General features: G+C 38.4%; 1 protein-coding gene across 42 annotated transcripts in view; it reads right to left on the bottom strand.

Annotated features, from left to right (window-relative positions):
* Window positions 1–27739, bottom strand: part of Ptprd (protein tyrosine phosphatase receptor type D) — a 2013525-nt gene that overhangs the window by 47479 nt on the left and 1938307 nt on the right. For all 42 annotated transcript variants that reach the window (XM_070033182.1, XM_070033181.1, XM_070033197.1 and 39 more), the window contains 3 exons: window positions 17467–17642; window positions 3489–3608; window positions 2821–2975 (listed from right to left, as the gene is read on the bottom strand). In XM_070033182.1, coding sequence (XP_069889283.1) covers window positions 2821–2975; window positions 3489–3608; window positions 17467–17642 — 451 coding nt within the window. The remainder of the gene's footprint in view (window positions 1–2820; window positions 2976–3488; window positions 3609–17466; window positions 17643–27739) is intronic.

Here is a 27739-nt window from a genome sequence, read left to right as displayed (position 1 = left end):
ATAAGAGTTTTCTGGGCTTTCCTGCCCTGGCTTATTTAGAACCATGATCCTCAAATTTCAGCCTCCTGAGTAGGATTATATCACAGGTATGAGTCCCTCATGTCCAGCACGCTCTTGATTTTTTTTTTGTTGGTTGTGGGGCTTGAACTCTGGGCCTGGGTGCTGTCCGCTGTCCTTCAGCTCTTCAGCTCAAGGCAAGCACTCTACCACTTCAGTCACAGTGCCACTTCCAGATTTTTTTTCCAATGTGGTACTGAGGAAATGAACCCAGGGCTTCATGCATGCAAGGCAAGCACTCTACTGCTAAGCCACATTCCCAGCCCAATGCTCTTGATTTTTAACATTTATATATCTGAGTCAAGGATTCAGAATGGTTTGGGTGATTATGTTGACTGACCTTTCCTAAACAGGCTAAGTGTTCTTGCCCCACACGTGAAATTACCTGAGGGTGAAGAAGTGATTTCACAAAGCTCAGTTTATGCTGTATCTTTTCCCTATTTTGCTAACAAATTTCTTCCATCAATATACCTATGCTTCTGTTGTTTGTTTCAGTGCACAGCTTCTCTGGAGCCTCAGGCTGGGCACTTCCAGATGTCAGCAAGTGTTAGCACTGCACATTCATCTTTGTTTCTTCACTTTCCTTGAGTGGCCTGTATCTCTCAGAGGTGAGTCTAGGTGACTTTGCATAGAACTCTGTGTGTGTGTGTGTGTGTGTGTGTGTGTGTGTGTGTGTGTGTGTGTGTGTGTGAATGTGAATGTATACATATATTTGCAAAATAAGACAACTATGGCTATTATTTTTCTTTCTTGCAGGCAAACTTCTTTAGATTCCTCATAGTGCTGCATGTAATGTTTCCAACTTGCTTTTGATCAGAGGGATGTAAATTTTTTCAAAACTAGATAGTCTTATATCTCTAATCTACAGAAATAGAAACATTTGGAGAGAAGAAGGATACTGTATTTCAAATGCAATGCAAATATCATAATGGTGTTTTTTAGTAAAGATTTCTAAGTTTGATTTCTGTAATGTTTGGTCCTATTTTAGATATGTATGTGTGTGCATATGATATCAACATATTCTTCTGTGAGATCCTTTTCTGGTTTATGATAAAAAATGTTTTGTTGGGCTGGGAAGGTGGCTCAGTGGTAGAGCGCTTGCCTTGTATGCTCGAGGCCCTGGGTTCGATTCCTTAGCACCACATAAGAAAAAAGCCGGAAGTGGCGCTGTGGCTCAAGTGGTAGAGCACTAGCCTTGAGCTGAAGAGCTGAGGGACAGTGCCCAGGCCCAGAGTTCAGGCCCCACGACCGGAAAAAAAAAAATGTTTTGTTGTATGTGTAATCTTTCTCATGAAGTTTGGATTGTGCCAAGCAGGGAAGCCATGTACACTGACAAAGGCCTGACAAAATCTTCAAATAACAGGTATACAGACTAGTCCAACTTGTGTCTGTTATGAAATTTACTTTCAATGTGCAAAAGTCTTTGCTAATATTAATAAGTAATTTTTATTGTTTTACAATCATGGATTAAATGGATGGCCAGTTGTCAAAGGTCCTTGTCAAAAGGACCACTGTTAGTTATGATTATTTGGACAAAATTGCAGCTTCTCTTTCACAGTCCTTTAGAATCAAAACACCATTGCTCAGAAAATGAAGCAAACCATTATGTGAGAATGCTATAGAATTATGAAATATTGTATAGAAGCACATGGTAATGTTATTACTGTTTTTTATGAAGAACATATTTCCCAGAGGGAAGAAACATTATATTGTTTGAAAATTGCCAGACCATTATTTAGTAATCATCATGTAGGCTGGATTGGTTAGGTGAATTGCATGGTTTTATTTTGATTGATCTATTGTCCCTACATATATTGTTTGCAAAAATAGTCCCACTTTGAGTTTCTATTGTATTATACTATAGCATTTCATAGAGTATCGAACAGAGATATGATACTAATTCATGTTGTAAGTAGCTTGTGATAGATTCTTTCTTGTCTTTTAAAAATAAATTTCCATGCTTTCATTTTACTCATTCAAAAGTAATTTTTCATATTTGCATCACTTGGATTATAAAGAACCATTATGAAGTTACACTTTTATACAATAAGAAGTCTTGAATATTTTGTAACTAACAATTCTTGAGAACACTCCAAGCAACTGGAAGAAATCAGTTTAATATTTAAAAAATGTATAAAAGTAACAGGATTTGAGTGGCCATCTAGCATATATTATACAGAACTAAATTAAAATTAAAATTGTACATTTCAAGAGAAACATAAGACATTGTCTCTAAGAACATAGTAAATTTTTCTACATTTCAGCTCTGTGTTTATATTTATTAAATAAATTTAAAAGGTCACATTAGTGTATTCTTTTTTTTTTTTTTTGCTGGTGGTAGGGCCTGAACTCAGCCTGGGCACTGTCTCTGAGCTCTTCAGCTCAAGGCAAGCACTCTATCACTTGAGCCACAGCACCACTTGTGGCTTTTTCTGCTTATGTGGTGTTGAGGAATCGAATCCAGGGCCTCATGCATGCAAAGCATGCATTCTACCACTGAGCCACCTTCCCAGCCCCATCATTAGTATATTTCTTTATGTTGATCCCAAAGAATAAATAATAGGTCATTACTTCCTCCTATCTCTCAGGCCTTATGCCTGACATCAGCATAAAACTCCTTGACCAAAGTGACCTGTGTAATTTAGGAAGGTATTTACTGCCCCAGAGAATCAACATTGGACATTCAAAGAGAATTAATTGAGCTTTCTTTCTATTCAGAAGCCTTCTGAGTATAAATAGAATGAGTTTCTTGATGGTCCTTACCTGCAGTGCACAACCATGGGTCCTGCATCAGGAGGGTTACAGGTTTTGACTCTCCGTAAGAAAGCTAAGAAAGGCGTGGGGTGCTCAGGAACGCCATGGTCAGGCCAGGCGGTGAACTGGAATTGTCTCACTTCTCTCTTCTCACTTGAGCCATTCTGTGACACAGGAATAGAGACTGAAATTCTGTGTTCTTAACCTCAGTGAGAACAATGGAAGGGGTAACCCCAACAGGTGCTATGTGAACATCTTCTTCCCCTGGTATCTTTGAGGAGACACGATCTTTGGGAAGACAAACCCAAAGCAAGTCTGAAGTAAGCAGCATTTTTCTCCGGAAGATAAAATTCTTAGGTGTGAAGCATTCCCTTGTTCAGGTTTAACTATCAGGGGCATTCCTGCTCTCTATTTTTTCCCCAGAAAGAACTAGTTCTTCTTCATCTATTCTTCATTTGCTGAAACTTGTGTTCAGAGTACAAGTTTCATATCTGCTGATAAATCACCTGACTAGGAGAAAAATGGTTGGGTCATCATGGGAAGAATTATTTCCTTCTTCACTGTTTCCAACAGGATCAAGATTTAAGTGAAGGTTTAAAAGGTTTGATTTCTCAAAAGGAGTGTTCTTTAAATAATGTACAGGGAAAGAAAAGAGAAAACAAAGACAAAAGGCAAACCTTGTAAAGTGCAAATGTTCGAACACAATATGTGGCCAGCTCCACCGTATCTAGCAGTGTCACTTGTACCAGTCCATGGGTCTCTGTGCCTCGGCTGGGCCAATATTGGTCACACTTCACCTACAAGAAACAAGTGACACATTAAAGTCAGCTGTTTGTCAATCTTTATAGTAGCTTTCTCCTGGTTGCTGCTGAAGGCAAACAGATTTTCTGTATTTCATTTTGTGTTTATCTTTTCCTGGCATGCATTCTTGTTATCCCAATAAATGCAAATGACTACACTGATGCCAATATAAACCACATTTTTCAAACTGGTAAAAATATTAAGCACTAACAGATTCAGGTTTGCTGAAGAAAAATAAGTTGCAGGCTGTTGTTGGGTAACATAAGGAAAGGGGTATTTGAAACGTCAGAGTACTTGGGGGAAAACCCACAAATGGGATCTTGGACACCTATTATGATTCACATTAGAAAGATTAAACTTTATGGAGATAGTTAATTGTCTATCTATCAAGACGGAAAAAGCCCAAGCTATTTCATCTCAAATGATCACAATTTCCAAATATGTTTGGGTAAAGAAAAGTAGGAAGGGCTGGGAAGGTGGCTCAGTGGTAGAGCGCTTACCTTGCATGCCTGAGGCCCTGGGTTCGATTCCCTAGCACCACATAAGCAAAAAGAAAAAAGCCGGAAGTGGCACTGTGGCTCACGAGGTAGAGCGCTAGCCTTGAGCTGAAGAGCTGAGGGACAGCGCCCAGGCCCAGAGTTCAGGCCCCACGACCGGACCCAAAAAAAAAAAAAAAAAAAAAAAGAAAAGTAGAAATAATTTGAAAAACTATCAAAGGATAATAAACACCACAAGCATATTTTTTTAGGAACAAAAAAGACAAATGGCTTTGTATCCAAAACAAATTAAACTTGTAATGTCTAGGAACAAAAGATCTGTCTGTTGTTTTAAAAACAGCCTCAGAGGGTCATATTCAAGAAGTCCAAGTTTAAATAACTTAAATTTCATTCATTTGAGAAGAATAATCTACAGTTTTGATGTGGAGTAGTACAAAAGCACATAAAGCATTCAACTCTATTAGTTTAACATGGAACAAATAATAATTCCAAGCCTTCAGTAAGATTTGAATTTACCATATGTGTCTAATGGTCTTAAAAAGCCTAATGGAAAATGATAAACCAACATTAATACTTTAGTAATACCATAGATCAGAATATATTTAACCTTCCTTTCTCAGATTAAAAGAAAAATAGAAGTGATTTTTTTTTCCAGTTATAGGGCTTGAACTCAGGGCCTGGGCACTGTCCCTGAGCTCTTTGTGCTCAAGGCTAGTGCTCTACCACTTTGAGCCACAGCTCCATTTCCAGTTTTTGAGTGGTTAATTGTAGATAAGAATCTCATGGGGACTTTTCTGCCTGGGCTGGTTTCAAACTGCGATCCTCAGCTAGGATTACAAACATGAGCCATTGGTGCCAAGCTAGAAGTGATTTTATTTAACTGAAATCAAATGAAATGTTTTTTTCTTCTTGACAGTGAAAGCTGCTAGTCATATTTTATATCATGATGCATACACAAAAAAATCAAAAGTATAATCTTTGGATCAAAACAAAAACAATGAAAGATTATCATCATTGACACTAGAATTTTCGCATCAGTGAATAGAATTATTAGGTAATCATTTGCTTTTATGTTTATATCAGTATCTGCAGCTTCCTGCATGGTGATGCCCTCAGCTCCTTTGAATTCTCTTGTGTTTTCTGCATAGATACTGGACCTTCTAAAAAGTTAGAGGTCTTTGACTGGGTGTCAGTGGCTCACACCTGTAATCCTAGCTACTCAGGAGGCAGAGATCAGAGGAATGAGATTCAAAGCCAACCCAGGCAGGAAAGTCTGTGAGACTCTTAATCTCCAATAGACTATCAGAAAACTGGAAGTGATGCTATGGCTCAAGAGTGCTCACCTTGAGCTGAAGAGCGCAGGGACACCGCCCAGGCTGAGTTCAAGACCCATGACCAACAAAAAAAAAAAAAGAAAAAATTAGAAAAGTTAGGTCTCATCATCTAAGTTTCTCAACATGAGAAAGGAGAGGAGCATTTTCTGAACATTTATGCAGAAAGGTATAAACTGCAGCTGTTGGGTTTGTTTTTATGTCTATCCCTATGACATCACACAAACATCATGTTTCTAATGATATTCCTCTTATGCACAGAACAGTGTATTTTATTTCTAACATACTCTAAACTCAAAGAAAAATGCAAAGGAGGCCATTTTTGCACACTCATTACTGATACAGCAGCAGGATCAGGCTTTAGGACATCTACATGCTTTCATATCTGACATGTTTAGCAAAGGCTGACACTTGAAAGCAACCAATAAGACCTAGGCAGTAACAATTCAAATGGAAAAATAATCACAAAAACTATGCCAAATGACTTTCTTTAAAACGTGAAAAAGCATTACATGAATGTCTCACTGAAATAAGTGAATGTTTACATTGTAGGTTGCCTATTACAATATTCAAGAGGATGCTATTGAGTTCAAGAATTATTGAAGTTGCAGTTGGACAACAACCATATTAAAAAAACTGACACAATCCCATAAGGGCAGTTTTTGCTGTGATGTATGCAAATGACCTCTCACATCACTTTGCATTGAATAGAACTGGCTAAGATAAAAAAGAGAAAAATGAGGGAAGGGGTAACAAGTTTGACAAGAAATGTACTTATTACTTATGTAATTGTAACCCCTCTGTACCGTACCTTGATAATTAAAAAAAGAAAAAAGAAAAAAGAAAAGAGTTGAAGAAATAGAAGTTCAATCCTCATGTAACTTTTAGGGAAAAAAGTCACCCCATTGCTTAATAATTCTTTATCCATAAATCTGCCCCATTCTTCTGAGGCAGAAAAGATTAAATTCATACGAATTATTTTCGTACTTTAGTAAAAAGTTAGAAACTGTAGCTGTCATTGAGACACAGGCTTTCAGAAAAAAAAAAAACAATCAAAACACAAACAGAACCAGAAAACCTTACTAGGAGTAAATGCTATAAAAATTTGCATTTCAGAGAAGAAATAATGCTTTTATATTCAGCTTAAATAATATACTGTTACATTTGTACTCAATTTAAATAATGTGTAGTAACTTTATTCTTTACCAAAAAAGAACATTTAAAGGTCTTTAAAATTCAAGTGCAACAAATAAGGGCAACATTTATTTTTTTTTAGAAAACATGGCTAACGATTGCCCTTTCTTGACAGGAATATTCCTCAAAGAGAGCATATGAAAACTAGATATTCTGATGCATGTGGACATGCCAGCATATGGCAGGTCGCAGTGAGATCAGATGTCCTTCTCCCCACCCTCCGAAGAGTAAGTGATACATGCTTCCTTTGCGAGTCAGACCTCAGCCTTGCCTCTCTCCAATTCATTCTCTGAGTAGCCTGTTCAGGGCTACTTAGGACCTCTGGAGACCAAGACAATCCATGGAGGCAAAGTGAGAGGTTAACAAAATAAGTTTATTTACACTATTTACACCAGAAAGGGGTCCTGCGACTACCTTGTCCTGGGCTAGATACCCAGAACCAAGGGCAGCCTCAACTACCAAACCTCCAAGACTCCAATAGGCAGCCCTGACCACTCCCACCCCCCACCTTTGTTGGTCTGCAAACCTCCAATCCTCAGACCTCCAAAGCTCCAAAGCTCCACATGTCCAAAGGGGAAGGCTTTTCCCTTTCTTCCCTTCCTCCTTCTCTGCGGGCCTCTCCACTCTCCACAGGCCTGCCCTGCTCCTGGAGGCGCCTCTCCACAGGCCTTTCTAGAGGGAGGCTCCAAATGGCCTCCAGAGGAGGTCCACTAGGTCCCAAATGGCCCTTTGAGGAGGCCCCAAATGGCCTCTAGAGGCTTGCCCTGCCCTGCTCCAGCAGGCTTTCCCCTATTCCCTCCTCTCCTCTACTCCCCTCAGAACTCTGGTTTTTCCCTTAGTCTCCTCTCCTCAGGACTCCCCATCTCCTCTGGACTGTTTTCCCCCCTAACCTCCCTCTTGGGGCATCACAGCAAGCAGCCTATAGATACCCTGATAGGCTGAGCCCCTCTCCCACTATTGCTCCTCCCCCATGCTGCCCCCTGTCCAATCCCAATAGGCAGCTTGCCACATGGGGCTCGACACCCCGCCCCCTCCAGTAGCACACCCCGCCCCCTTTTGGTGGCATGTCCCGCCCCCTTTTGGGCTGCATGACCTGTGGGGCAGTGATGTCAGCCCCTCAATGCCCTGCTCTGTCTGGTGGCGGGGTCTATGGGGTTGAGAGGCTCCACGACCCACTCCCTCCAGCAGGCCGGACCATAGGGCCACGCTGACTATTGGGCCTCGCTGATTATCGGGGCCCCACAGGTTATTACAGGCTCATCTTATTTTACAGGGCTACATTACACAGTCACATTTACTGACATCTTCATCTTTAGCTATACAAAGATCAACTTCTATCGGTAGTAGAGAGCAAGTATGAGGTACAATGAGAAAAGAACAGAGACAAACAGAAATGATTTTTTTTCTACTTAGCTGATGCAAGTTAACTAGCTCTACTTTACTCTCCAGAAACATTCAGCTGTAACAATAGCCTATCTCCCATCTTGTTTTCTGGAGGACACATTTTATAAAGTATTTCTAGGGAGAGTTACTGTTTGTTAGTCTTCCTGCCTGAAACTGAGTGTGAGAGATGAAGAACGAAGTCAGTCCCCTTGGAGCATGTCAGAACTATAATGTAAGTAGCTACTGAATAAAATCCTAATGCGATTTGATTTTGAGAGAGCCACAAGTGGCTTTAGTATTGATTTGTGGACTGGCAGGTGTTCTCTCACTGGGTGGGGTGAAATCTTCATCTCTATTTCCAGGAACAAACTTATAGGCTTCACTTGTAAATTAGGAACAGCATCACTGACGTTACACGAACATTGTAAAGATGGAAAATGATGTACTTAAAACAAGTGATTCGGTGGCTAGCATTAATCAGCATTCAACAAGCAGTAAGTAGCCCTCACTAATGATCAAATTGTATCCTTGCCTTTTGTGAGTGTGGTTATTATAAACTATTCTGAAAAAGGGAACATGTTATTTATCTCAGCCGTTATTGATCCAAGATTTGTGCAGGGCAAGGTGTTGGCAGATGTGGTTTGAAATAGACAATTCCTGTCCCCAATCCATCAGTCTTAATGACTAAGTCAGGAGGTGTAGTTAAACCTACTGCTTCTTTAAGCAAGTGTGAAATTCACAATAACCCCTTAATTGTCCTCCTAAATCCCAGTTGTTGATAAGAAATTGTAATAGATTGAGAGGTGAAAAATACCCACAGCAGAACCTATTCCTCAGGTTGTACTTTAGAAATGTCATTGAGCAGCTTTACTTGAGGCCTAACTCAGAGATAATTCAGACTTGGGGCTGCATGTGGGACAACTGTTTCTTTTATCACTAAAGTCACCACCTTTAGGTGGAGGCTTCATTATTATATAATTACAGGAGGAGTGAGCTGCCTGCTACTGAATTAAAATTTGTACTGTAAAATTCATTCATTTATTGTTTTCACATCAAAATATCAAAAGTAAGTTGATGATATGAGAGATCCTGTTTGAATGCATTTGAAACAAAACCTTACCGTTGGCCACATGCAGTAAGTAGAACACACATGAAATAGGTGTGCCCACTGCACTTTAAGGAAATGTTCTCACTGTAAGCCACCTTGACTCCTATATGGCTTTCCTTAGGGTACCTGGCACATTATATACATTCAGCAAAGGCAACAAGATTAACAATTATACTGTGGCCTAGGACTGGTTGGGTTATTTTTAAGTTGCCTCATTTCACCTTAATAAAGACGCATGGTAAAACATTAGAATACCCACTGCAGCAGCCCTGATCTAAAGAGTGCATTTGTCACACCATATTTGGAGAAGTCTGTCTAAGGCCATATTATTTAGCAAAAGAAGGGTCTTAAGACATTAGTAATCTGTAGGTTACCATACATGTCATCAAAATGAACTGTAAATCTATGTTTAGCAGCTTCATCTCAGGATTTAAGAATCAAGGTTCTATAAGGAGTAGTTATGTGTGGTAAACAATTACCAATATGTTGAAAAGAAAGTTAAAAAAAGTCATAGATAAATGTCAGGAAGAATTGTAGTGGACAGAAAAAATTATACATGCTGAGGTATTAATTTATACAGGTTATAACTTCTGATACACACACATATACATGTGCATGTGTGTGTGTGTGTGTGTGTATCAATTTCTTAACTCAAAAATTATTCTCTTTTAGTTTGATGTGTCTGCCAGAAATTGGTATGGGGGAAGCTAACCTAATTTTTTTCTATAAGTTCTTCCATTAAACTGACCATCATCGTGTTTCCACCATTGGTGGCACTTTGCTATCAACCAGAGGGTAGTTACTGCGTTGGTTGGCCAGTGGCTGTCTTTTATTAAGACACATTCCAGCATCATCATTATCCAACCAGCATCATTAAGTAACTTAATGTTTTTATACAAAGACAATATATACCAGACAGGACAGATGCATTCCAACTTGGTAACAACTAATTAATGTATGTCGAAAGAGCACCAACCTTCCAACCTTCCTTGGAATTCTGCTGACAGATTTTTTTTTAAAAAGTACACTGTGCTATTGGAGAACAGAGATTAATTTGCACTTCTAAAAACAGTACAGATGCCAGGCACTGGTGGCTCATGGCTGTAATTATATTTAGTCAGAAGGCTGAGAGATGAGGATTGCAATTCAAAGCCAACCTGGACAAGAAAGTCTGTGAGACTCTTATCTCAAGTTAACCAGCAAAACGACAGAAGGGAAGCTCTGGCTCAAAGTGCAAGAGCTTAAAAGCTAAAGGACAGTGCCCAAGCCCCAGTAATGAGACACACACACATGCCCACATACACACAAATACATACAAAAATCCCATAGGGGTGACCTGCTGCATCTTGGGGTAACACAGACACAAACGTAGGGAAAAAGGGCTTTGTATGAGTCATCAGAAATTTTAACACAGCCTTAGCATAAATGCTTTGTGCCAAACTCAATAGGCTCTTCTTCTAAGTAGAATATATGAGGAAGGTGATGATGTTGAAAGAATCCAGGGGTAGGAATGTAGGAGAATTGAGGAAGCTATATAGGCAGTAAAAAATCTGGTGGGATTCTTTTTCTTTTATCTGACACTGTGTCCGCTGACAAAAGAAAACCAAGAGCATGGAACTTGCTAGATAAGGACCCAAACATCCTTTAGGTTGCCAACATAAGTATCAGTCTTTCAGTTGCCAGTGTCCTATTTACATTAAAGATCCACCATTTCAAAACAATCCCATACATCATGCAGGCTCCAAAGGCAATGTTGGTGCTGATGTTCCTGAAGTTGCTTAAGGAAAAAGCAGTTTCTGTTGCCCTAGATAGGCAGGCCTTTAGGCTGCAGTTGGAGAAATTAAATGTTCAAGGACTTTGGCGCTTCCATTTCTATTTGGAAAAAGGACACAGACCTGGCATTTGGAAATAATTTGCTCTCCATTAAACTTACCGAACCTTAACAAACCAGAGAGGCCAAGAACTGGTCTGCTACTGGCCAAGTCTGGGCTTTCCAAAATATGATAGCAACACTGGAAACAATAACACTGCCATTTATAATCTTCAACGTGATTCTGTCAAATTCTAACCTGAAAGAACCTCGCAGTCTGAAAAGAATTTCAAGATTTGTTTTACAGAAAATGAAGAAAATATTGGACCAGAATATTTGGGGTTTTTTTTGCTGGTTCTTGCTCTGTTAGCCACAGAGCAAAATGTGAATGGAAGTCCATCTCATTCTGACATTTTGAGGGGCAGTTTGCAAAGGTGACATTGCAGGGCAGGGAGAGTATGTGGTCATTAGGCAGGAGGGATTCAATTGGCCAGAAGTCAAATTTTGGTATTCAAATTTGGCAAACTATCAACACAGACAAATCACATATCCTCAGACTTTTTGGACTTGACACAAACCAACTTCTATTCTCTAGCCCAAACAATAAATTTTAGTGGTCCAGGGATTTTCTCCTTTCTGGCATAAGAAATCATCACGTCATGATAAAGAAAACATTTGAGCTGTTCTAGATGCGACCTACTGGCTGACATGATTTTCTATTTTAAAATAGAAAATGCAATATAGATCATTTAAAAATCAAGTATGGAATTCCTTGTGTTTAGCCCTACATTTCCGTTTTTCAGAACAAACCAACAGGACTAGTACCTAGTAATTCTAGCTACTTTGGAAGCAGAGATCTGAGGATTACAGTGTGAAGCCAGCCCATCCAAGAAGTGGAAATGGAGGTATGGCACAGTGTTAGAGCACCAGCCGTTAGTGAAAAAACTAAGCAAAAGCAGCAGGTCCTCAGTTCAAGCCTTAATAGCAACACACCCCCCCCCCCACACACACCAAAAAAAAAACCATGTCCCATTTGTTGTGTATCAGAATGTCTGGCCCCATCTCCAACAATTACGGCACTAATTCTAGCCACATGAACTGCTAAAACCTAACAATTCCCACTCTAAGGATTGAAGGACAGTGTGGCCAACAATTTCAACTATCAGCATTGTGATGAAGGCAGGCAGAAGACAATGTTAGACAGACCACCTCAAACCTTGGCTCAACTATTTCAGCATCTAGCAAAGCATTTGCCAAGCAGCAGGCTTCCACATTCCTTGTGTATTACACACCTCAAGATCAATTCAAAGTTGAAGAGAAACAGCTAAAGTAGATAGATGAGAGGAAAACATACAGGTGGACAATCACCCTCTAAATCATGGAGCTCCCTGGGCCAGGATTCAGCTTGGCAAATCTTACCTCAGAGACTGTAGTTCTTTAAGAGAAACTGCCAACCATTTACTTAGTCACCCACAAATAACATCCTTGGGGTGGAAATCCCAGCCGCATACATTTTACTCTCCTCCCAGTGTTTCATTTTTTCCAAACTTTTTCCTTCCCTCTGTGTGGTTGCCCAGACCAATCCATGAGCTTATTGGCATGTTATGAAACATGGAAACAATTAGAGACCACATTCTAGGGCACGGGAATGACTTGCTAGAGAATCAATGAATGAGGCAGAACTCGAGAGGATTTGGCAAGTCATATGGAAACTATGGAGAAACCCACCAACAGGATCTTATATCACATTCTACAATGGCTTTGCAGTGATCTATATGTTTCAGGCAGCAATAATACTTTACTTTCAAACTTTGCAGCAAGGATTGTTTTTTATATTCTTTTCATCCTTCAGCTCATATAAAATATTCAGCTCATAGTTTTCTTTTCAGGGTTGATAACTGAATATATTCACCATGCAAATACTCTCAAATATTTTTTACCATGGAAAGCCAATTTCATTGACTTATTTTCATTTTTTTATCTTTAAGTAGTTGTATAAAGGAGTTGCATTTAACAAAGCAGTTTATGAATACAATTATTCTAAGTGGAGAATTCTTTCACTGTTGAGGGAGAGTGACCGAATTTGAAAATCAAAGAACATAAATTTTGAAATGACTGTAGTCAGTCCGAAGTCACTTTTAACACTAGTAAGGGCTTCTTCAGCCATTCAAAGACAGAGAAGTTCTCTAAAGGCCTCTGAAATTTGTATTACCTGTTCTTCTTTTGAACTTAGCGGGCTCTTAATTCAGTGACCTGTCCTAAGTCAGGAAAGATTACAAACACTGATTTTTAAGGTCAGACCCCAATGAGAGAGTTAAGAGGGCTGGGACCAAACTGTAAGGTAGAAACAGAGGCTAGTTCTAAGTGACAACTTCCTTAGCACCATACGTAAACAATAAAGGGAGTGTGGAGGGAAGGAAAAGTAAACCAAAAGGAAACGTGGTGCTGAGAATGTATCATCTCTAGTGCCAATTATCACTACATGTCACAAAATCTATATTACTCATTATTTTCTTATTGTATTGATTCAAGATAGAATTGCAGTGAAAGTAGCAGCCAGAATGTCATATTATGGTTTATTTGCAGCTGGATTAACAAGTTTTTGGTGCCAGGCTCTGCATTCTGGAGACTATGTCCTGGAGAAAAGTAAGTACAAAAGAACTCTGGTCTGAGATCCACTTTCTTCTTGACCATACTTCATGGCTAGTCTGGACTCAGAATAATGGACAAAATTTATCATATGCAGGGGCTCTGTAAAGTTGCTTGGGATTTGGGAATGGAATCTACAGAGAAACAAGTTTAGTTCACTTGGGAACAAAAGTAGAATTGTTTTGAGGCCAATTGGAGGGGAAAGTGAACTTGTAAATTAGCCAACAACTTGTTAACAAAACAATATTTGAGAACTTGCCCCATTTATTATCTTAGTCAATACTCATACTAACGCAAAAGGGAAGAATAAGATTTTGAGGGGTTGTGTTATGTGCTCACTGGCATCTGTCTAGGCAGAATAAAGTGGAGTTCTGAGTGAAGACATTTGATTGCCAAGTCCTTCTATTTAGAACTTGTGTGTATTCTTGACTGTGCTTTTCTCCAATGGTGGTTATCTCCATTCATTCTAGTCATATGATGCTATTAACCTCATACTATTTTCCCATTCTTTTCCTTCTCTATTTCTCACCTTAAATCTGTAGTCACCGGGTATTCTAATATACTTCTCATTCATACAAGTGTTGAGATGCACACTCAAGCATGCATACACACACACACACACACACACACACACACACACACACACACATACACACACACTTTTTCACATACCATGTGATGAATATTATTTTGAAGACCAGATCCTTAAAATAAATAATGACAATGCAAGCATTAGCCCTTGAGGAGATGATTGGTTTAAACTACCTGGACTACCTTTCCTTATGAGGGAGACTCCAGGCAGCTCCTCAGTGGAGCCAGCCTAGTTCAAATGTCTGCTTTGAAGTTAGCGGCTGGGAATTGAGAATTCACTTGAGTATTCAGGTCAGCCCACAGAACCCACAACATTCCTGAAGTATGGAGCTATAGATTTCAGTAACAACTAACCACTATTTATGACACTATTTTTATAGTGAAATTCAATCCAAATTCTTGTTTGAGAATCCAGAAATGCTTTCCTCTTTCTTCTCGCTTCTCTGGGTAAAAAGAGCAATTGGACAAGGAAAAGGGCAAGGGAGGAGGGTGGATATAAGGGAGGAAGAAAGACAAACAGATGCAATCATCTGAGACATAAAATGCTTTGTTAAATCTACCCATGACATGTGTACATTCTTACCAAGAATGGGGAACAAAGGGCTTTGGGGTCAGCATTTATTTGTACCTTCAGCCTGACAAGGACTGAGGTTCCCCAACTGCCTATTGGCTAATGCAGGTCATCACAAGTTTGGATACAGGCTTCACCACCACAGAATAAAAATCACAGGACAGCATTTTAATTGGTCTCCTTAGGCCATTTAACAAAGGAGAAAGTGAGCTTGGGAAAGCAAGGAGTAATTAATGAAGGAAGCAAACAAAGGTTCATTTAGTAACTTCCAAATAAGTTCTTCTGTGTGAGAAGGGGGTGGGGGTGGCAAGGTAGTCTGCAACAGAAAGATAAACTGCAGGTATTTAAGTCACAACGCCTCTGCCAAGAACTGTTCATTACCATCAGATGTCGCAGAGGCAGTGGGGCCAGTTAGAACTAACTTTATTATTAGAAGCAATTAGGGAGAAAGGGGGCAGAATTTCATTTGGTTATTTCAAAAACAAGTTTCTGTGCAGTTTAATGAAGGCCTGCAGTGTCAAGATAAAATGTGTGTTTTACTGAAAACAGCCTTTGCAAATGACTGCTTGTTACCAGCTGGTATCTTTAGGCAAAGCAGACCGGGTAGGTTGGATTTACATACATGCCGTAATATAATAGTTCAGCTGTCTCTGCTTCATAGGAGTGTTAGCAGGCGAGGGAAGCACCTGTGTTCTGGAGCCAGACTGTCTGTCTTCAATTCCTATCTCTGACCTTGGTAAACTGAATGCCCTCAGATGACCTTCTGCAACTTTCTGGGTCTTGGTGAACATACACCAAGTGAAGATCATAGTCACATTTTTCTCACAGGGTTTTGGTGAAATATCACTAAGCTATGTGTTAGACACTTCTGTAATTATTAACTGTTATATCTGAGGTTTATTGGGGTCCAGGAACGTAGTGAAAGAAAGTGCTTGCTATACAAATCAATGATGGACCTATTTATACCCTTTGACGGGGGTTTGAACACAAACTATGAAACAAAGGTTTGTCTTCAGAGTCATCAGTGTTGTCTTATGAGCTCGTGTTAGACAGTGTTTTACCATCGGTACAGAATTCACACAGGTGAAAACTCTCATTGATTTACTAACCCAGCTGCATGGCACACCATTTCATTTTCCACCTGTGTAGGAGCTTTTAATCTCTTCCCTTTTGTTAGCCTTTTCCTTATAAAGCCTCTGAGCAGCCTTTGCGCTTCCTCACACATATATCTGGGCAAGAGGCACTACTAGTGTTGAGCTTAGAGGATCTCAGAGCTCCTAAGTGAAGAACCAGGTCTTGGCTTCTTTCTCCCTCTCCTTGTTGAGACCATTGTGAAATACACTCTTACTGTGACCTCAAACCCCACTTTGAATGAGCCTACACTTCAGTTACAGACTGTGCCACTAGTTGGTTCTGTACCCAAGGTTAAAGATTGATTTTCATCCCATGGTTACAAAACTTGCCCACAGCCTACACTTCAGTGACAGACTGTGCCACTAGTTGGTTCCGTACCCAAGGTTAAAGATTGATTTTCATCCCATGGTTACAAAACTTGCCCACATACTGAGAAATAAGGCACACTACTTAGGCATTATGTTTTAGTTTTCCATATCAAGAACATTTTACTAATATGCCATGTACCATAATATTAGACCCATATGACGAATAAAACTCCTTCCTTAAGAAGCAATGACTTGCTATTTAAATCTATTCCTTTCCAGAGAAATGTAAACTAGTGAAATGTCCTCTACACATTTATGTCAAGTGTTAAGCCACATCATTTTTTTTTCTGGCAGCCCTAAATTAATTTATGTTAATTTGAATAATTTGAACTAACATCCTCTATTATACAATTTTAGATCTTAAACTGCAGATTGTAAGAAAGAAAATGGTGAAAATCTCATATTGAAGGGGATTCTCCCCAAAATTCTCAGATTCTTGTTCAATGTGAAGTTTAAGAAAAGGTTCAAGTTACTATTTATTTTCTCAAACCATGTCCTTGAATACTACTGACTTTTCCTGACAACTTTCCTACTGTGGGAAAATTTCCTTTTTGAAAGGACTCAGAATTTTTACATTTGGGGTTGTTTTTTTTTTTTTTTTTTGAGACAATGTATTGCTATGTAATACAAACTGGCCTTGAATTTGCAATTCTCCTGGCTTATCTTGCTAAATGATGAGATTACATGCAAGCACCTCTAACAAGCCATACTTTATAGAGGTGTTTTTGTTGTTTGCTTTGTTTTAGTTCAGGGTTTGAAAATAAGACTACCTTGCTTGCTAGGCAGCTGCTCTACCACATAAGCCGCACACCACCCCGTCCATTCTGCGTTAGTTGTTCTACTTGAATCTTGCATTTTATTTTGCCCAGGGTCAACCTCAGATCACAATCCTGTTACCTATACCTGACCTTACTCAGCTGAGTGGTTGGAATAGGATCTTGTGAACTTTTTCCTAGGCTGATCTTGAATTAGATCCTCTCTTATCTCTGTCCTCTGTCTCCTGGGAGGCATCCACAGGCATTTTATATGCAAATATCTTCACCACACTCACCCCTCCCAGAAGGGTATTAAAAATGTTTTAATCAGAATTGTTGCTGTTCAGTCACAATTAGTGTACATAAAATAAAATTAGAGACTGGTGACATTCTGAAGAGAATACAATAGACAGCACAAAGACTATCTGGAAAAATATTTGAAGGGATGGATACTTATTCTTACCCTGGATCTTTCTTCTAATTTTGTCATCATGACAATCGTGGCACTCCGTTGCTCCCATATCATTCTCCAAAAGTCCCCAAATGTTTCAGGAAGAGATCCCTGTGTTGCAATATAAGCATTTTGCTTCCTGTAGCCATCTATGTAGTTGGCATTCACGTAGTCACTTCCTGGGATGCCTGTAAAACAAGGAGTATTATTGAAGTAGGTGGACATATAACAAGAGGAAACAGTTTGGCTATGGCCTAATGCCAATGCTCTGATATTATTCCACACTCTTGTGGAATTTAGAGTCACATTCACATGAGTCACACTATACTGAGGTTTGGATTTTAAACAAGATTAAGAATAGGTCCTACAAGGATCATCTTGTTAAAAAAAAAATGCCACATTCAAAATGTCAAGTCTTTACAATATGATAAGGTAGATTATCAAAGAATGGAAAATACAACAGATGGTTCATAGCATGCCTTTTCTCTCACGGGTCCTCTGTTTTCCCTGTTGCTTGAGAAAAAAAATTGTTTGTGAAGGAATAATTCTGGTGACATTCCTCACTCATGTTCTTGCCCATTTCCAGACCAAAAGCAAATAAAGGAATGCCCAACTCTGAAAATGTTATATAAAATAGGGTATGCCATAGCTATAATTAATTGAAGATTTAGCTATCAGGTAACATACATTTCAACTCTTTTTATTCATCACAACATAGCCATGTGAAAGTCTTGTATTGATTATCCTTTCACAAAAGAAGCATCAGGTGAAGAGGCAGGAAAAAGAACTTGTTTAGTTCAGTTGCCTAAATTGGTGAGGTTGGGTTTAATCCTAGGCACTCTGTCTGCTTGCTCCATCTCTGTCTTATTCTCTGTAGAGTATTGCTTCCCACTGAAACTCCATGGGTTGCTATAAGTAGCCTATGTACTTCTTTCTGGATTATGAAAATTGTTCTCTACCCACTGTCTCACTTCTATTTTGTCTTCTGTAACCTTCTCTCCATCCATTTCAGAGACTGTAACTTCATTTCTTTGAACCTAGCAATAGCTTTTTGTCACACTTCAAATAAGACCCAAACTCTAAGCTTACAAGGCTTAGTATTTCTCTAGACTCATTCTAGCTTCTATCCTGTAGAGACTGACCTGCTCCCATTAGAAAACATGGCTATTCTAGTTAGAACCACTTCCATTCCTGAACATACTCTGTCTTTTTTCCACCATAAAACACTCACATCTATCCTTATCATGTGGGAAGCCTTGACAGCCCTTTATACTACTTTTATGAGCGGTAATAATATCATTTGCTATTGCTTATCTTGCTTATTGTCTGATTTGAAATGTCTTTTATTCATGTTTTCTAATTCTCCTGACAAAAGAAATAACTTTCCAACATTTAGTAAATAGGAGAGCTCTATTTCTGATTTAAAGCTTAATTTTTCTCTATCTTAATTCCTTTAAGAGCTAGATAAGTAAATGGAGCTTCTTTTAGGGAAGAGCGGCAGAGTGATTGAGGAAATCAAAGCTGAGAACGGGACTACATATAAAAGTAACAAAGGAAGATTAGAAGTTGGGGATGAGAACTGCCCTTAGAGTATGTGAAGATTTATCTTTTCAATTCTGAAGGATTTAAATACAGAGAGAGGAATTCCATTTCTAATTCAAAGAGGCATTTAAATGGTCAGAATAAAACAAACAAACAAACAAAGAATAGGTGTTCTTGGAAGGTGATGAGCAATGTGTCCCTAAGGGAAAACAACTACTTTGTAGGGCTAGCAGAGTTTTATGGATGGAAGCACCAGGCCTTTTCTACAATCTCTTCTAGCTCTGGGGAAATATGTGTTGTAGAATTAGAGGAAGGGTTTTTTGTTTTGTTTTGTTTTGTTTTGTTTTTTGCTATAACAGAACATATGTTCCCAAGCTAAGATTGTTATATTTCACCGATTGCCAGTGACAATTACTTTGACTGCTTTTCTGATTCCAGTTACAAAACTGATCTTCTCAAGAAGAGTAATGGAAGTCAGATGGAACTACTGTGCTTTGAGATGCGTGCCACCAACATTTGCTGAAAAGCTTTCTGAGCAGAAACTGAAATGTGAGGTTGCTTGTAACATTAGTCATCTATTGCAGCTACTCAAGAAGCAGTGGGGCTTCTGGCAGCCCTTTGTTGATAAAGATCTTGTTCTTCCCTGATACTAAATTACTGTGAATTCAGAGGGCAATTTAAATAAAATCCTCTGGTGGCAGCCCCTCAGAAGGGTACAAGGGTGCAAGTCTCTCCCTGGGATTGATTCTGAGCCTAGAATGGGCCCATTGTAAAAAAAAAAAACAATGGGAAAAGCCCATTTTCAGTATTTTAATTAAGCAGTTAATAACATTAAATAATTCATTAATTTTTTATTGTGAAAATGCTGTACAGAGGTGTTACAATTACATGAGCAAGGTAATGAGTACGTTTCTTATCAAGCATTGCTGCCTCCTCCTTTGTTTCCCCTTCCCATCTTCCCCCCCACCCCGCCCCCACTCCCAAAGTTTCTCTCTAAGGATCTCATTCAGCGGCAGATACACAGAAAACTTTGTCCAAGAAAATTCAGAATGGAGAAATCTGATTTCTTTTAATGCATCAACAGGGCACAATGCCATTTTCCTCCTTATCAAGGGTAACAAAGTGGTCTGTACAATGCATTTGGGGACAAGGAAGCGGTGAACTGATTTTAAGGGAACAGAATCAGACCCATCCAATCCACTTTACATATTTTTAACAGTCATTGTGTAATGAATTGGGTTCTTAGATATACTGCTACTCAAATCTGAATATAAAAATTTGGGGAGTGGAGATGAATTGCTACTGAAAAATGGTGGCACTTCCTAGGATATAAAGATAAAAATTCTGCCTAGAGACTACTAGGCACTTGGGAAAAAAAATACTACCTCATCAAATGCTTTAAGAATTTAGGCCTTGATATATTGAAAAAAAGGAAATTGGAAACAAGAATTTAGTACCCATGGGAGCTAATTTCTAGACTAATATTTACATCCTGAAAATAATAACACAAATGTTGAGGTTTTGCTTCTACTTTGACACTTGTCTGTGGGTTTTACCTATATTCATAGTGAAAGCCTCCCTCTAGCCAGATCCTTTACCGCTGGGGCAGAAGGACAGAACAGGCAACTCTCCCACAATCTTTAGCAACTTTCCACAATCCTTAACAATGTGGAAATGTTGAGAGATACTACGTTCTACAGAAGCTCTAAGATCTCTTGAGTTCTGTATCCAATAACTTCATAAAACCAGCTCTAGGGAAAGATGAATGAGAAAAATTTAGAAAGGGTGATGACTTGTCCAAAAAAAAAAATCAGCCCAAGATTGGATGCTAAAGTTAAACAGCAGTCTGTTTCAAATTGATGAAATCCCAGTTTGCAAAGTGACATATTTAGAAAAGTTTGTCAACTAATCCTGTGAAAATATGCAATATGCTGAATTCTTGAATGCTTAAGTGCTATGAAGAAATGCTGCCTCAGGAACTCTTCATTGGAATTTCTCAGGTCTAGGAGGTTAGATCTACAAACTTTTGATTTTGTGGATAACCTTATCAGTGTAATGCATGTTTGTTTATTTAATTTTCAGTTCCCTGTTTATCCAAACAGTGGCTTGCATTTGTTAAAGTGACACTAAATGTGTCAGAATCAGTTGGATTGCCTTAGGATTCTGATGATGGAAATCTGACATAAAATCTAGGACAAAAGTATGTATAGTTAAGATCAATTAATTTCTTTCTTTAGTTCTTAGGGCCCAAAAGACCTCATTTCAATTCTCGAATAACAGTGATCAGGTCAAGTTTTTTCTTTGTTATGTTTATGTTTCATTTTTGGCAGGGAGAGACATTACTAAAATAATAGAAATGTGACAAAGATGCTCGTAATTGGCATACTCTTAAGACATTGGCCCTGCTGTCAGAATTTTGTCTTAAAGTCAGTTATTCTTCATACTATTCAGGAAAAACAGTGGCTCCTTCCCAATTTACTACATTTGTAAAAATGAGGTTTTCATGATTTCCCATGTATTGTTTCATGGATATTCTCCAGTCAATAACAGCCATGGAAATGGTTCCAACACCAAAAATAGTTGGTTCTTCTTAAAGTCTTACACATGACAATCCTGATCTAGTTTTCAACTGCATATCACATAACATGCTCCATTCTTGTGTCTCAGCTTGTATCATCACTTAATGAACTATGCTTATTTGAAACACTGAAAATCATTACTTCATGCTCAAGACTGAGTCTTTGTGTTTGGAGCTCACTAGTCTGGGAGAGTAAATTCAAGCCATAAAAAAAAAGAGAGATTGTGATAAGGTGAATTATTGGCAGAGTTTTCTCTGTTCTTCAGGTACAGCAGGCTATGCCAAACAACTATTTAGGCAATGTACAGTGAGTTGTACACACTCTTTTTATTTGCTATAAGCTACTAGACAGAGTTTTCTCAGCAGAATAATAAGCCTTAGAATGGACTCTGGACTCAGCCACTCACTTACTTGGTCCAGAAGGTTTTTGGGATGCTACTGTGGGTTCAAATGCAAGGGCAGCATCCATTTCCTCATCTAAATTTGAACTGCAGAATTCAGGGCTTCCAAACATTGCTTGTGGGTATGCCTGTATATCAGTAGGAAGGGAAATCCTGGAAAGGTGAAACTATTCCATTCAAAAGAATGCTTGTGATGAATGACTAATTATTGAGGAATGCTTACTGAGGAATGCTTGAAAACAGGGTACAATGTCAAGGAATATACTATCGGAACTGTTTAGTCATGGAAACATTAAAAGTAAGGTATTTTTTCCCCACTGATTTGAGGAAGGCTTGGCTGAGGCTTTCTTCTAAGCAACAATAATCACAATAAGAACACTCAATTTACTGTGGAATAAACATTTTGGTCACATGATAATCTGACCCCCTAAAGATTCCCTTAGTCTTTGTTTTTTTTTTTAATTTAATTTAATTTTATTTGTGAACATACTGTACAGAGGAGTTACAATTGCATGGGCAGGATAATGTGAACATTTCTTACCAAGCACTGCAGCCTCCTCCTTTGTTTACCCTTCACATCACTTCCCAGCCTCCCCCCTCCCCCCCCAATCCCCATCCTTCTCCTTCCCCCCTTCCCCCCCCCCTCCCCCGCACCGACGTTGTAAAGCTCATTTTGGACATGACAACTTGTACTTCTCATTGTTGCAACAGGTCCACCTGTATCCTTAAACAACTGGTTTTTCCCCATCTCCTCCACAAGTTATACTGACATCAAATATAGTGAAAGCAGGGGTTATACTGTGGGGGAGGGACATACAAAGCAACAAAGAGATAATCTTATAGATGCATTAGAAACACATGCATGAAAGAAAAAAAACATTAAAATACATATCTAAGGGTTCATTTTCCTGACATCACATTATCTGACCTTTTCCGCTTGACTCATACATATACTAGATATTGCAAATAAGGGAAACCATGGGACCTATGTTTCTTTGGGCCTGGCTTACTTCACTTAATATAATTGTCAGTTGTGGGGCCTGAACTCTGGGTCTGGGCGCTGTCCCTCAGCTCTTCAGCTCAAGACTAGCGCTCTACCGCTGAAGCCACAGCGCCACTTCCTCCCTTAGTCTTTGTAATAATGAAAAAATCTATATTAAATCCTGCCTTGATGTTAGCAGGACCCTGAGTAGTAGATAAATTATTTTTTAATTGTGAAAAAATTAAGGAATCTCAAGAGAGAGGCTCACACTTGGTATTAGAGCTTGTATGTAGGGAAAATCACCTGTGAATTTTAGTGTCTAGGGATAATACCAAATTTAGAGAAAGTAGTCAAGAAACCAGGACCCTGTCCAGGATTGCAGGTAGTTTGCTCTTTGACATTTGCCCATTCCACTTCTCTAGACTTGCGTTTGTTTATCTGTTGAACAAATTGAGTCTTTCAAGTCTTTTTGAGTCCTAAAATGTCACGTTCTGGTATTTGTTCAACCTTCTTGGATTTGAAAATTTCTGCAATTATTTAAAAATAAATAGAGAGGTTTGCTGTCTCTCTGATTAGTTAGGAATACATTCTGGTCTTCTTACAAACTGTTTCCTCTTGCTTCTATGACTAATGTGCTGAGATGGGATTTTTGAGTGAAACTGATACTTCAAATCTTCATTTGAAGCTGGTAGGGTTAAAAACTAGGAGAATTGGAGGCACTAGGTTGTTAGGCAATCTGTTCATGGAAAGCAGCTCTCTACCCAGAGTTTAGAAAGTGAGGGTGAGTTTGAGACAGCCATGGATGGAAGGCAGAATACTAGGAGACCGAGCCACCTTATATACCCAGTGCTTTGACTTGCTCCATCTCACAGTGTGACTCCAAAACTCAGGTACAGTCATTTCCTTTAAGTTCTATAAATCCTTAATGAAGTGAAGGTTCGGTTTAAAAAGGAATTGTTCTTTGATAAAACAATTAATTCTCTGTTGTAAGACTCAGATCAAATACAACCTAGATATTAAACCTAATACCTAAATACAACTCAATACCTACATTTTACCTTTGATTGTAGGCCCTCCCCAACTCTAACATATAAGTAACAACCAAAATTCCCAAAATAAATTGCTGTTTAAGACCCAAATTGCAATTTTCATAAATCTGCAATACAGAAAAAATATTTACTTTGCTGACATTAGCTAAGCCAGAAATTGGAGAAACAAAAGTCAATAATCATTTACAAGTCAAGTTATTTAATTCCAAAAGACATCTTCCTTCTTTCTCCTTCCTTTGTACATAATAGGCACCCACAGCTGCATCAGGATTGGCAAAATGCAGCACATCAGATGGAACACATCAGAGAAGGCACATGTTTCTTGCAAAGACACAGTACTATAGCATCCCCTGATGTAACTGCAATTTGGCAAATTACCCTGCTCATTTCTACAGAACATATAGCAATTTCTTCAAAAAGATGCCTCACTCTGTGGGCAGTTTCATCACCACAGTGAACTCATAGAACAGACCTAACATTCAAAGCATTTGTGAACACAACTGTACCCTCTCATTATTCTATGTTCTCTTGTATAACTTTCTACACCTCTGTACTGCTAGGTGGCTAGACTCAGAGAACTCGTATAGGAAGAAGGGGAGGGTTGAACTATCTTTGAATATACATCAAGATTAGCTATATAGGTTAGAGAGTGATCAGCACCTCTGATAGAAAGAAGTCATTTCTAATCACAGAGATATTTGCCCTGAAATAAAGCAAAGCTTATCTATCAATGAGATAGTCAGAATGAAGCATGGATATGCCAGTCAACAGTCTGTCTCAAAGAAATGTTCAGATCCTGTCTCTTCATCACTAATAGATGAATAGTATCATCATAAAATCCTCGAGCCAATATTCTTTATAAGTCAAATGAATGAGTGCATTTGAAATTTCCAAAATGCCACATGGATCTTGTTATTATAATTGATGTAACAAACAGAAATGAAATGAGCCTACTCATTACTAAATACTCTACAGATGAAATGTAATTCCCAAACTGGAAAGCTTCTTTTCCAGATTTTGTATTTTTTCAGAAATATGAATGGAGGAGAGAATTTTTGGTACAATTTCTCAGCCATATACAACCTGTGTATATTCTCACAACAGCGTCATAGCACAGATGATGTCAGTTTTTCCACTGCTTTAGAGAAATGAAGCGTAGACTCATTAAAGTAATCTGCCTAAATGTACAATTGAAATGAGAAAAAAATCCAGTAACTGATTAAGACAGTAGAGAAAAATTAAACTTAGTCTCAGGACTTTCTGATTTGAACTTTGGTTTCCTGAGGGAAAAAAATAAAGTGAACAACAGTAATAAAATACAAATAGGCATCCCTTAAATATCTCTTTGTCTTTTCTGGGTTATAGGTTAAAGCAAGAGGTAGGAAGTAGTATATTTTGATATCATGTGTGCAGCTGCATGAAGTAGAAAGATGCCAGTCACACACTCTAATTAGCTCGTTTTTATGAAGACTGCAAATACGCTGTGAAATTGTTCCAAATTTCCGAGGCTAAATCCCATCTAGCTTGCTACTTAAGACAAATTAAGCTATAAAAATATGTCTGTTCACTGTTCCTCAAAAAGAGAGATGATTTTATGTATTAAAAAATAACTATAAAATAAAAGGATTAAACTGTGCCACACTTGTAAACAATTAACTTGAAAAGTAGAAGACTGAAAATGCAAGAGGAACTATCACATCTGCCTAAACCAGTGACTGCTGTCCTAAATATTTGGGGGAAAATGAGCTCGATTCAACCAATGATTGCCTGGGATTTATAAAAATTGGATTTTTTTTGAACAACGGGGTATATATTCTGTTAAAATTCCTTCAGTATTTTAAACAGAATTTTGAGGGCTAATAAAACAAACACTAAGGTGTCCACAAACTATTCACTAGTGACTGGGAACAGAATAGAGAGACTGGGAGGGGGGAGGTCTTTACTTCTTTATTGAGGTCATCTGAGACAGGAACTTGGCAACTACCAAATAATTTCTTCACAGAGCGAAATTATTTTTAATTTCATTTCAGAGCTTCATATGGAAGGAACATTTCTAGTCACAAGTATTAATATTAGATTCTAGAATGTGGAGCAGATTGTATAAACTTATTTTTCTGGGTTTCTGTGCTAGTTTGTTTTGTTTTGACTTACTGAAAATAGATCAGATTAGTAGATATGGCCTGAAAAGAAAAAGATAACTATTTCACAGCATGCAGATAAAGTAAAGTTAAAGGGCAGGTTCACATGTGCTGCCAGCTGTTTTAAATGGTTTGGGGGGAAACTGGTAGAGTGGGTAAAGAAAGGCTAAGATTCCACAGAACCAGAGGCAAATGGTGAATCAACATCATGGAGAAATATCAGTGGTTTCAGGTGTCTGTTTGTTTGCTTATTTATGTATTAAATTAGATTTAGCTTAGGAAGGAGGAGTTCCTGTAAGCCAATTTCTCATTTTTAAAGGTGCTAAATTTCCCTTCTCACAAGCAATCAAGTTGTTCTAACATCATCTATATTATTTACACTTGGAATTCTTTTGAATTGCTCCTATTATGCAAATCTACCAGCAAAAGATATATTTTGAATTTCCTTTTATAAGAACACATTCTTCTGTGTTGAAATTTGTAATGTTATTATCATCTCTTTTCTATTTATCAAGCTTTGGTGAATATATTTTTGGGCTTCACAAAATACTCCATATATATGTATATATACATATATACATACATATATATATACATATATGCGGCTTTCTATTGTTAATTTTTCTATAGATTAAGTACAAAAGAAATTCCATCTGAGGAACACTAAAATTCATAGCACTAATAGTAATATGAATAATTCCCAATATTTATTAGATTTTTTTCTTGGTACCAGGTACTTTTCTAAGTGTTTCACATGCATTAATTTTTTAATCTTTCTACTAATTGTCAGAGGTAGGAATTGTTAATAATTCCATTGCATAGATGAAGAAACTGAGGCAAGGTAACTAGTTTGAGCAACCTTTACAGAAGCAAGAATTGCCTTGAGAAGTACCATTCTTGAGAAACACCTAGACCTTTCAATGAAGGTACTTTTAAAACAGAGTGGGCGGGCTGGGAAGGTGGCTCAGCGGTAGAGTGCTTGCCTTGCATGCATGAAGCCCTGGGTTCAATTCCTCAGCACCACATAAGCAAAAAAAAAAAGCTGGAAGTGGTGCTGTGGCTCAAGTGGTAGAGTGCTAGCCTTGAGCTGAAGAGCTGAGGGACAGCACCCAGGCCCAGAGTTCAGGCCCCATAACCGGACCCCCCCCCCAAAAAAAATAAAATTAAAACAGAGTGGGTGAACATATTTATGTCGCATAACTTTAAATATATTCTTCTTCCCTTATGAAAAAGTCAGCCAGAGACCACTGTGGTCTGACTATGTTCCCTAAAAATTATATATTAAAACATACTGGCTAATGTGATCTTGAAATATGGGGACTTTAGAAATTTGTTAAGTTGTGGGGCAGCACTTTGTGGATGGGATTGGGCTCCTCACAAAGAAGTTAAACGGACTGTGTTTATCACCCCACCTCTGACCCTTCTGCCACATGAGGATACAGGACTTCTCTCTGAATAGAGCATGATGAGATACCTTTAGGAAGCTGAAGTCCAGGTCTTTACCAGATGTCAAACCTGCTAGAACTTTGATGTTAGACTTTATAGATTTCAGACATGTGAGAAATACATTTGTGTTGTTTTTACATTGCCCTGAT

Source organism: Dipodomys merriami, unplaced genomic scaffold (genome assembly GCF_024711535.1).
Source record: "Dipodomys merriami isolate MVZ:Mamm:240054 unplaced genomic scaffold, mDipMer1.0.p SCAF_22, whole genome shotgun sequence".
Classification (NCBI taxonomy): Eukaryota; Metazoa; Chordata; class Mammalia; order Rodentia; family Heteromyidae; genus Dipodomys; species Dipodomys merriami.
Note: the sequence above shows the minus strand (reverse complement) of the source record. Positions and strands in the feature narration are given on the sequence as shown.